This window comes from Bufo bufo, chromosome 1, assembly GCF_905171765.1.
Source record: "Bufo bufo chromosome 1, aBufBuf1.1, whole genome shotgun sequence".
Lineage (NCBI taxonomy): Eukaryota > Metazoa > Chordata > Amphibia > Anura > Bufonidae > Bufo > Bufo bufo.
This window is the reverse complement of record NC_053389.1, coordinates 719,760,119-719,772,519: the sequence shown is the minus strand read 5'-3', so window position 1 is coordinate 719,772,519 and position 12,401 is coordinate 719,760,119. Positions and strand designations below refer to the sequence as shown.

At 44.5% G+C, this 12,401-nt stretch overlaps 1 protein-coding gene across 1 annotated transcript in view; it reads right to left on the bottom strand.

The window, feature by feature from the left end:
* MAP2K5 (mitogen-activated protein kinase kinase 5) overlaps positions 1–11,690 on the bottom strand; it is a 147,753-nt gene extending 136,063 nt beyond the window's left edge. The window contains exons 1-3 of the mRNA XM_040414314.1: positions 11,491–11,690; positions 7,579–7,627; positions 3,980–4,047 (exon numbers count right to left, since the gene is read on the bottom strand). Of these exons, the coding sequence (XP_040270248.1) occupies positions 3,980–4,047; positions 7,579–7,627; positions 11,491–11,625 (252 nt within the window). The 5' untranslated portion in view covers positions 11,626–11,690. The remainder of the gene's footprint in view (positions 1–3,979; positions 4,048–7,578; positions 7,628–11,490) is intronic.
* Between the last annotated feature and the right edge of the window lie 711 nt (positions 11,691–12,401).

The window sequence follows — 12,401 nt, the reverse complement described above, 5'->3', positions numbered from 1 at the left end:
CCTGGCCTACTTCCGGCACTGCATGGGCATGGTCACATGCTCTGCTGAAGCCAATAACTGGCTTCAGTGGTGACATGCTGCTTTTGGCCACATCAGTCCTGAAGCCAGTCACTGGCTGCAGTAGAGCATGTGACAATGTCCAAGCAGCCCTGGAACAAAACAAGCCAGGGACCAGAACATGAATGTGGCGGAGGACCAGAGCAGCAGGGAGCAGGTAAGTATATATATCTTCTGTTTATGGAGGCAGGCTACAAAAAAAATCTGTATTCCTGGAGAACCATTTTAAGGCTGCTTTTAGAGGTCATTGATATTGCTTGTTAAAGGGAACCTGTCACCTGGATTTTGTGTATAGAGCTGAGGACATGGGTTGCTAGATGGCCGCTAGCACATTCGGAATACCCAGTCCCCATAGCTCTGTGTGCTTTTATTGTGTAAAAAAACCGATTTGATACACATGAAAATTAACCTGAGATGAGTCCTGTATGTGAGATAAGTCAGGGACAGGACTCATCTCAGGCTAATTTGCATATGTATCGTTTTTTTTACACAATAAAAGCACACAGAGCTATGGGGACTGGGTATTGCGGATGTGCTAGCGGCCATCTAGCAACCCATGTCCTCAGCTCTATACACAAAATCCCGGTGACAGGTTCCCTTTAAAGGATTCTTAGTTTTGTTCTAAGAACAAAACCCATCAGAGCAAAACAAGGAAAGCTGAGGAGCCTTCAGAAAGGGGCTGTCTTAAAGGGGCACTGGAAACGTGAGTTTAATAAACTTGATCTTATCTTCGTCTTTATCAGAAGTTATGCGCTGGTTTCACTCATTGAGAAGCGTTCTTGTTATGACAGCCATATAGTCCGACTACACGCTACTACCGCCTATATAATGGACGCAGATGGAGACATATGTTACCAGACACGTCACTCTGCATCCTCTATTGTATAAGGCCTGCTTCACACTTGCTTTGTTGTTTTCCAGTACAGAGATCCGGCAGAGGATCTCAATCCCGGGAAAAATTGTTTCCATTTGGTCCACATGCATTCTGAATGGAAAGGGATCCGTTCAGGATGCATCAGGATGTCTTCCGTTCTGTGACTGGACATAAAACCCGTACATAAAACCGCTGCAAGCTGCGGTTTTGTGTCCGGTCATAAAAACTGAGAAAAACGGAGTCTAAAAAAAAAATATGGATCTTTCACCCACTGACTTTCAATGTATTTAGTGACGGATCCCGTTTTTTTTTCCGTTTTGATTTCACACAATCACATCCTAACGGAACGGATGCTTTATGATGTGCGAAATCAAAACAGATCCGTTCAATTCCGGGATTGAGATCCTCTGCCTGATCTCAATACCGGAATTAACAACGCAAGTGTGAAAGTAGCCTAACACTGCAAAATGACTTCTTGTCTGGTCACATCCCCCTCCATCTGTGCCCATAGGGTATTATAGAAAAGATTAGCATGCAGATATGGATATGGGGGAGGATATGGCTCTTCAAGGAGTGAAAATAGAGATCTTCTGATAAACAGATATTAGTAAGTTTATTAAAATGATAGTTACATAGTTAATATGGTTGGGAAAAAAAAAAAGAGATAAGTCCATCATTTTCCAATGCATTTCTTAAGACTTACCAAAGCAGTCAACCCCTTTAAATTTAATTCAGAATCTCTTCGCTCACACTGTGCACTGGGCTTGTGTTCAGTGGGCAATTCGGATGTTGTTTTTTTTTTGAGGGTTCCCGTATATATTGAAAAGGGTAGTATACTACAAGAACTCAAGATGGAAAATTTCCACTGACATACAGTCAGGTCCATAAATATTGGGACATCGACACAATTCTAACATTTTTGTCTCTACACCACCACAATGGATTTGAAATGAAACGAACAAGATGCGCTTTAACTGCAGACTGTCAGCTTTAATTTGAGGGTATTTACATCCAAATCAGGTGAACGGTGTAGGAATTACAACAGTTTGCATATGTGCCTCCCACTTGTTAAGGGACCAAAAGTAATAGGACAATTGGCTTCTCAGCTGTTCCATGGCCAGGTGTGTGTTATTCCCTCATTATCCCAATTAAAATGAGCAGATAAAAGGTCCAGAGTTTATTTCAAGTGTGCTATTTGTATTTGGAATCTGTTGCCGTCAACTCTCAAGATGAGATCCAAAGAGCTGTCACTACAGTGAAGCAAGCCATCATTAGGCTGAAAAAACAAAACAAACCCATCAGAGAGATAGCAAAAACATTAGGCGTGGCCAAAACAACTGTTTGGAACATTCTTAAAAAGAAGGAACGCACCGGTGAGCTCAGCAACACCAAAAGACCCGGAGGACCACGGAAAACAACTGTAGTGGATGACCAAAGAATTATTTCCCTGGTGAAGAAAACACCCTTCACAACAGTTGGCCAGATCAAGAACACTCTCCAGGAGGTAGGTGTATGTGTGTTAAAGTCAACAATCAAGAGAAGACTTCACCAGAGTGAATACAGAGGGTTCACCACAAGATGTAAACCATTGGTGAGCCTCAAAAACTGGAAGGCCAGATTAGAGTTTGCCAAACGACATCTAAAAAAGCCTTCACAGTTCTGGAACAACATCCTATGGACAGATGAGACCAAGATCAACTTGTACCAGAGTGATGGGAAGAGAAGAGTATAGAGAAGGAAAGGAACTGCTCGTGATCCTAAGCATACCACCTCATCAGTGAAGCATGGTGGTGGTAGTGTCATGGCGTGGGCATGTATGGCTACCAATGGAACTGGTTCTCTTGTATTTATTGATGATGTGACTGCTGACAAAAGCAGCAGGATAAGGCTACTTTCACACTAGCGTTCGGGTGTCCGCTCGTGCGCTCCGTTTGAAGGGGCTCACGAGCGGCCCCGAACGCATCCGTCTGGCCCCAATGCATGCTCAGTGGAGGCGGATCCACTGAGAATGCATCCGCCTGCCAGCGCTCAGCCTCCGCTCAGTGAGCGGACACCTGAACGCTGCTTGCAGCGTTCGGGTGTCCGCCTGGCCGTGCCGAGGCGAGCGGATCCGTCCAGACTTACAATGTAAGTCAATGGGGACGGATCCGCTTGAAGATGACACCATATGGCTCAATCTTCAAGCGGATCCGTTCCCCATTGACTTTCAATGTAAAGTCTGAACGGATCCGCTCAGGCTACTTTCAGACTTAGAAAATTTTCTAAGTTTTAATGCAGACGGATCCGTTCTGAACGGATGCGAACGTCTGCATTATCGGAGCGGATCAGTCTGATGAAACATCAGACGCATCCGCTCCGAACGCTAGTGTGAAAGTAGCCTTAATTTTGAAGTGTTTCAGGCAATATTATCGGCTCATATTCAGCCAAATGCTTCAGAACTCATTGGACGGCGCTTCACAGTGCAGATGGACAATGACCCAAAACATACTGCAAAAGCAACCAAAGAGTTTTTTAAGGGAAAGAAGTGGAATGTTATGCAATGGCCAAGTCAATCACCTGACCTGAATCCGATTGAGCATGCATTTCACTTGCTGAAGACAAAACTGCCCCAAGCACAAGCAGGAACTGAAGACAGTTGCAGTAGAGGCCTGGCAGAGCATCACCAGGGATGAAACCCAGCGTCTGGTGATGTCTATGCGTTCCAGACTTCAGGCTGTAATTGACTGCAAAGGATTTGCAACCAAGTATTAAAAAGTGAAAGTTTGATTTATGATTAATATTCTGTCCCATTACTTTTGGTTCCTTAACAAGTGGGAGGCACATATGCAAACTGTTGTAATTCCTACACCGTTCACCTGATTTGGATGTAAATACACTCAAATTAAAGCTGACAGTCTGCAGTTAAAGCACATCTTGTTCGTTTCATTTCAAATCCATTGTGGTGGTGTATAGAGACAGAAATATTAGAATTGTGTCGATGTCCCAATATTTATGGACCTGACTTTATATCATAATATTGCTTACCAGGCTTTCCATGGAAATACTTACATATGACAACATAGCCTTCATCTCCTCGTCGCTCCTGACAGTAATCCGGTCACCATCTTCGTCTTCATCTTCAAAATCAAACATAAGGTAGAATAGGAATTTAAGACCCAAAATATATTTATAACATAAGTAGGGGTCTACGTGCATACCCCACATCTATAAGAGGCGCTTGTAAATTCACACAGTCCCTCATCACTACCTCTCCAGCAGCTACAATCCCTGGAGTTGGGGGACGACATTTTAACACTCTTCATAGGGCACGACAAGGCAGGCAGTGCCACTATTAATGTAATATAACCAGCGGTGACCTGGGGGCCCCCACCACAGTTAAGGTTAGGCTCCAGACAGTTAGACCTCCACTTGTACCTAACACGACAGTATATATATGGAAATATAGGTCTTTCCCAGCCAGGTTGCACAGTAGGTAAAGAAATAGTTCTCGGGAATTTTCCTAGAAGTTTTACAAAGTTGCATTCTAGGAGAATTCCCGAGAACTATTTCTTTACCTACTGTGCAACCTGGCTGGGAAAGACCTATATTTCCATATATTCCAACTGTGATTTTCAATGCTGTCTTCTGGCATTGTGTAAATTAATTTTACAATACGGTTTATTACAATGTTAGGCGTCATGCACACGGCTATGTCCGTATTTAGGTCCGCAAACCAGAGGTCCACAAAATATGGATACCTTCGGTGTGCACCATCAACAGAAATGACTCTTGTCACCCGTAACACGGACCAGAATAGGACATGTTGTGTAATCTGCGGAACAGCCATACGGATGTGTGCATGGCCCCATAGAAATGAATGGGTCAGAGTGCTCTCCACGAAAAATGCACATGGATGAAAAATACAATTGTGTACACGAAGCCTAACCGGTAAAAGAAGTATAACGCAAATAGAACAGACATCTTACACTAACGTGAATTAGTCTAGCTGGGCAAAGCAACTTCAGTGAAGCGACTTAACTGCGGTTCCAGCTTGCGCTTCACAGCTTTTCTATACACATAGCTGCACAACCTATTTCTTTTTACGGTTTCAGCTTCCATCAGAAATTTCTAGGAGCTGCCCAGGAGGTCACCTAATAAAATCTAGTACATAGAAAACAAAGTGATGCAGTAAAAACTTAAATTAAGACTCTCACCATGCCGCAGTAAATATTCACAATGTCTGAGGGACGGCCACTAATTGGGACCTGATGCCGCGGATAACTTTCCTTCTTGTACAGACACTGTGTACAATCTGTACACCGTCAGGCAATAAAAGACACCAGCCTGCTAAAGTGCCCAGAGTTACAGGCTTGTGACCTGCAGACAGGGAGCGTCATGTGTAAAGACTGGCGCAGACAGAAAATGGGGCAGATCCCTGCAGTAACCACATTTATGAAAGGGGTCGTCTCAAAGACACCAAGCTTATATGCCCCATTTGGACATAAGAAAATCTCCAGTGGATTGTAGCTGCGGATGGTAAAGTAGTCAGTATACCATACTTGTTGCAGATCTCACCCAATGTAACACACATAAGAAGGCCAAAGTAGTTGCAGTGGACAAACATATACTGAACACAATAACACAGTACATCCATAATAAAGTATACAAACTCCCATACAGATACTGTACATACTAACACAAAGCACAGCTATAGAAGTCATATAAACAGCCATACACATACTGAACATACAAGCACGCAGAACATCTAGTTACACAGTGCATCTCTCTTCTTGGCTTTTTTTTTGTTGCACTTTTGGTAGAGCCCAATCATTTCTGTGTGGCCCCAGTGTAATCTGCGGGCAGCGTGTAATACAGCAGGAGGAGCTGAGCAGGTCGATATATCGTTTTGTGCAAAATGATTCAGAAAAACTTGCAATGTTATACATTTAAATCTCTGCTCTTTCAAGACGGCCCACTAATGCTATTGATAGCATTTTTTGTGTTAGGCCTCATGCATGCGACCGTATTTATTTTGTGGTCCCCAAAACACAGATTCGCATAATCCGTGTTGCTGACTTCAATGGATCCACAGTCTGCATTTTGTGACCAAGTATAGGACATGTTCTATCATTTGCGGAATGGACACACGGATGCGAAAAGCACATGGATGATCTGCGTGCTTTCCACATCCGTATGTCCGTTCTGCAAAAAGACAGAACATGTTCCATACTAGGCCACAAAATGCAGACCATGCACCCATTGAAAACAATGGATCAGCAAAAGAAATAGATGCAATACGGAGGTAACATTGTCGTCATCCATATCTTGAGGATATGTATGTTGTGCACCGCATCTGGTCGTGTGCATGAGGCCTTAAAGAGGTTGTCCGGGCTTTTTAATATCAGATTGGCGGGGGTCCAGCACCCGGGCCGATCAGCTGTATAGGAAGATAGCGCATGCAAAGCGCACATGCCGTCTCCCTTCTCTCTTCCTGTCTGCTGCTGCTCTCCCATAGACATACGGCAGCGAGCAGGAAGAGAGAAGGGAGACGGCATGTGCGCACTGCATGCGCCATCTTCCCGTACAGCGGATCGGCGGTGGTGCCGGGTGCTGGACCCCCGTCGATCTGATATTGATGACCTATCCTGAAGATAGGTCATCAATATTAAAAGCCCAGACAACCTCTTTAAGGTCCATTTACACAGTCCAATGTGTCAGGCAATTTTCAGAAACAAACCAGTCGTTCCTGATAATTGCCTGATCATCAGCAGAGATTACACAGGGGCGGCTTGTCCCCATAGGGAATCATTGTTCCTGGGTAGCTGATCACTGTTTAGACAGCACGATCTGCAGCACAGAAACACTGATTTTGACACCTTTTACACAGGAAAATATTAGAAAATGGGCATTTCCACAAACAATTATCCCCCAATAATCAGCCTGAATATGGGTCAGTGTAATAGGACATCTGTCTGGCTGACCTGTTGCATGTGCAGCTTAAGGCACCTGTGTTGGTCCCATGTTCAAATGTGTCCGCATTGCTTAGAAAAATGATAATTTTATATATGCAAATGAGCCTTTAGGAGCAACGGGGGCGTTGCCGTTACACTTAGAGACTCTGCTCTCTGTGCAACTGCTGCGCCTGCTCCACTGGACCAGGCAGAGAAAAGGTGATCAAACCTGGCCCTGTCAATCAAAGTGCAGAAGGCACAGCAGTTGCAGAGAGAGCAGAGTCTCTAGGTGTAATGGTAACGTCCCTGTTGCTCCTAGAGGCTCATTTGCATATATTAAAACATCATTTTTCTCAGCAATGCGGACACATGTGATCATAGGACCAACACAGATGCCTTCAGCTGCCAAGCGCACATGCAACAGGTCAGCCAATGTAATAGGTACAAACCTGCTGACAGATGCCCTTTAATTATCTGTCACTGATAACACCTCCCCCATGTACAACTGAACTCAGAAAGAGCAGATATCTAAATGTGTACATTGCACGTTTTACTGGGTCTTTTCCCACAAAGTTAAATACCAGTCTGCTCAGCTCCTCCTGCTCTATAACATGTTGCCTGCAGATTCATCTCCATTCCATGGTGACAGGTTCAAATCATGTACCAGTATCAGAGCTCCTAAAATAATTCCTGTAACGAGAATACTATTTTGCTCACATTCAAATGCTGTAGTTGTAGCGTCAGGGAGAACCTGGCCAATCACATCCTAGAGAAGAAGGGGACAAGAAGAAGACAATGTTTCAGCAAAAATTAACAAAAAACCTTTATTTCCACCTTAGGCTTCAGGCCCACGTCCATGTCCGTATTTCGATTCCATAACAGGAGCTCCGCAAAATACAGAAACCTTCCATGTGCACTCTGCCTTTTTCTTACTTCACAATGCAGGTAAGAATAGGACATGTTCCGTAATTTGTGGAACGGGTACAAGATCTGCAAAAAATGCATGGCCCCATAGAAATGAATGGGTCAGTGTGGCAGATAGCACATGTGCCTGGGGCCTTAAAGAGGACCTGTCAGCGCTCCTTACATGTCTGCTTAGTAAATACCTGTGCTCCCCATGAAATAACTATTCTGGAGCCGCTTAGAATTCAGCATCGTAATGTTCCTCTGATATTCTTCCTGGAAATAGGATGTGTCCCAACAGAACTTACTGGACAATGTGAACGTATACATTTGACCACGGGAACACTAAAACCCAGTTGTCAGTTTCTTTATACATTCCCAAGAAGAGTAAGAGAGGAACAGCACAATGTAGCATTATTATTATTATTATTTTATGGGGAATACAAGTTTTTACTAAAATTGATATATTGTGAGATCGGGAGAGTTTGTCCTATCTAATAAGAATAAAAAAAATCCTCTGTGACTACAGTCCCCAAGTTCTACTTCCCAGTCAATATGGCTACTTTCACACTTGCGGCAGAGTGATCCGGCGGGCAGTTCTGTCGCAATCTGCATGCAAACAGACAGCATTTGTAGACAGATCCGGATCAGTCTTACAAATGCATTGCAAGAACGGATCAGTTTCTATTTTTTTTTTTTTCAAACTTTTACTGGTCAGGCGCAGACCAGAAGGATGGATCCGGCATTGCGGTATTTTTAATGCCGGATCCGGCACTAATACCTTTCAATGTAAATTAATGTCAGATCCGGCATTTCGGCAACTGATCCGGAATTTTGGACAGAGAGAATACTGCAGCATGCTGCGGTATTTCCTCCGTCCAAAATGCCGTTCAGTGACTGAACTGAAGACATCCTGATGCATCCTGAACGGATTTCTCTCCATTCAGAATGCATTAGGATAAAACTGATCAGTTCTTTTCCGGTATTGAGCCCCTAGGACGGAACTCAGTGCCGGAAAAGAAAACTGCTAGTGTGAAAGTACCCTTACTCAGCAATGATGAGTTATATTTGCTTCTGAGAAAGCTGTCAGCCGGATAAAAAATGCTAAACACAACACTTTCTGTCCGGCTGAAAGTTGGCATGCCAAAAAGAAGCCGGATTACCGCCGGATCCCACTACAGTAAACGGGGATCCGGTTATGCCGCATACGGTGGACTCTGGCAATTTGTTTCTCCACCGGAACAGACTGCTGAAGTTCACAGTGCAGATGTGAACCCAGCCTTAGTCTACATTCAGATGACCGTATTGTTTTGCAGTCTGTAAATTGCGGATACCGCCCCCTGTGCGTTCTGCATTTTGCGACCGAACATGGGAGGCACTATGATAGAAAATGCCTATTCTTGTCCACTATTGCGAACAAGAATAGGACAAGCTTTATCTTTTTTTTGCGGGGCAGCAGAACGAAACTACGGATACGGTGTCCTGTCAGCATCTTTTACGGCCCCATTGAAATGAATGGGTCTGCACCCGTTCCACAAAACTGATGCGGACCATACGGTCATGTGAAAGAGCCCTTAGGCTGGGTTCACATCACCATTTAAGCTTTCCATTCTAATGATCAGTCAGGAGCACAGGAAGGGAAAAAAAAAAAAGGATACCATATTTTTGCACCTAAAATAAGTGATCCTTTTTTTTGAGCATCATTCAGGCCTCATGCACACGACCGTTGTTTTGGTCCGCATCCGAGCCGCAGTTTTTGCGGCTTGGATGCGGACCCATTCACTTCAATAGGGCTGCAAAAGATGCGGACAGCACTCCGTGTGCTGTCCGCATCCGTTGCTCCGTTGGTCCGCCACAAAAATATAACCTGTCCTATTCTTGTCCTTTTTGCGGACAGAATAGGCAGTTATATCAATGGCTGTCCGTGCCAAAAACACACAACGGTCGTGTGCATGAGGCCTTATGCTCAGTTACGATCAGTTTGTGTCAATTCTATCAGAGATCAGTTATTTTTGACAGGTGGAAAAATTTATTTTTACAAGACTTTTTCTCCCCTGAAAAAAAACTGGTCTTTGATGGAACGGACACAACTGATGCTCAAAAAAAGACAGATCAGTTATTTTAAGTGCAAAAATACAGGAGCCGTTTTTATTGTTCTTCTGACGGATCAGAAAGATGAATGGTGATGTGAACTCAGCCTAAGGGCTCATGCAGACGGCTGTGTATTGTGGTTCGCAAATCGCAGATCCACAAAACACGGATACTGGCGTGTGCACACTGTCATATTTTTGTTTTACTCCTGCAGAAATGTCCTATTCTTGTACGCAAAACGGACAAGAATAGGACATGTTCTATTTTTTTGAGGGAGCTGCGGAACAGACTTGCGGATGCGGACAACACACAGTTTTTTTTTCCTACAGAGATGTCTATGCGGGAAAAAAATTAAACAAACAAACAAACCACCAATCGCTGCGATTTGGAAAAAAAACACCAGGGAACGCTCATAAAACTTCAACACAAAACCCGCAGTGTTTTTAGGGTGTTACATAATTTCCTACTGGCCAACATGTAACCTATGGTCGTATTTGCTAAAAAAATAAAAATAAAAACATGGTTTTGGGAAAACAAAGACCCTATATGCGCAACCACCCTCACACCAGGTGACATGTTCAGGCAGTGATGCATTACTACTGCATCTACAATCGGTGGTGCTGGGTTTTTGGTTAGTTTTTTTTTTACATTTTTCAGCAACGCTCCGAGATGTTCCCAGGGCATTTTCTACAATTAGATATTTCTACATTAGAATTTCTACCAAGATAAAAGCACCTCAAAGCCTGTATGTGTGAACAAGGCCCCATTAGGGGAGGGACTGATGAGGACGCAGAGGATCTTTGTACAGAGCTGTGGACTATGTTGTCGCCACCTAAACAACACAGTGATCACCGTAGAAGGGAGCAGAGGGTCTGGCGTCAGTGATAAGGGTATGTTCACACACCAGGATTAAAGGGGTTGTGTCAGCAAAGACATTGGTGGCATATCGCTAGCATAGGCCACCAATGTCAGATAGTTGCCATTCCCGCGCCTATCTCTAGAACGGGGCCCCCAAATCAAAGGAAGACAATTGAGAGCGCACCATGCATGCACGCCCACCTCTCCATTCACCTCTATGGGAATTCCAGAAAGAGCCGAGCCAAACTCCCATAGAAAGGAATGGAGGGTGGCCGCGCTTGCGCAGTGGTCCCTTGTTCTAGAGATACGTGCAGGTGACGGGTCCAACACACCTATCTTAGATTTATGCCACCAATGTCTCAGATGCGCCAACCCCTTTAAATCTGATTCTACAACAGGATTGACAGCAGACATCCTAGGCTGCGCTGCGGATGTGCCACAGGTCCACACAACCAGCACTTCTTTCTGGAACATCCTCATCAGTTCCTGAATGTACAGTACCCATGATTGCTCCATGTAAATGGGCAACAAAAGTGCTGATCCACATGATGGATCGTCCATAGCTCTCAGTACCTGCAGAAAATCTGCCAGTGTAAAGGGGCACGCTGCTGACACTGTACTGATATAGAGGGGCACTCTGCACCTCAACTACATCTGCCACTGCCATGGGGGCTTCTAAGGTAAGAACAGGGGCATAACAGAGCGCCTCAAAGCAGTGTGTGACGTCACGGTGACGTCACCAGGATCACACTGTGCATCCCCTGTGGCCTTTCTTACCAGGATGTCCCGAAACAGCAGCTGTGTGGCCGGCTGCACGGTCCAGTCCACGGCGCCGCCATCAGGAATACGGATGCGGATGACCAAGGCCTGGCTATCCATGTCCTGGGGGTGCTCGTAGCCAAGTAACAGCATCCCGGCCCGGGCCGGGTTACATCGTACAGGGGCTCAGGGGACAAAGTGTGACTGGCGGAACCAAATAGTTGTGAGCCGGAAGATTGGGGAAGAATAGGGCAACGGACATGTCGCCATATTTAGGAAGGGAAAAACGTCACGTGAACGTATATGCTCCATATTTGTGAATGGCAAGGTGTAGCATAGAACAGTGCTGGGTGTCACTTGTTTAGTTATTTATTCAGCAACCTCCCGCACTCCAGCAGCTGTGAAACTACAACTCCCAGCAGGCTCACTTACTTGACAGTTCTTGTAACTCTACAGAAGTAAAAAAGGAGGATTCTGGGAGTTGTAGTTTCAGAACAGCTGGAGTGCCGGAGGTTGCTGATCCCTGATTTAGAAGAACACATTTGGAGTTAATTGTGAGTTACAGATGGAAATACAGATTTGAGAATGCAAAGTAAAGACATGAGAAGCATAACTTTATTTTTCCGTTGACGGCGCTGTGTGAGGGCTTGTTTTCTGTCAGACAAGCTGGTGTTTGTATTGGTACTATTTTGGCGAATATGTAGCATTTTGATCACAATTTTTGCATTCTTTTCATTTTTTTTTTTACCATGTTCACCTTTTTTTGCCTTTTGGGACTTGACCATGTGATCGCTGACATAATACACTGCAATACTTCTGTATTGTAGTGTATTATACCTGTCAGTTTCACACTGACAGGCAGCCTATTAGACACAGCCTAAAAGGCCTCCGTAGATACTATTGTTATGCCCTTGGTTGACCCAGAAGCT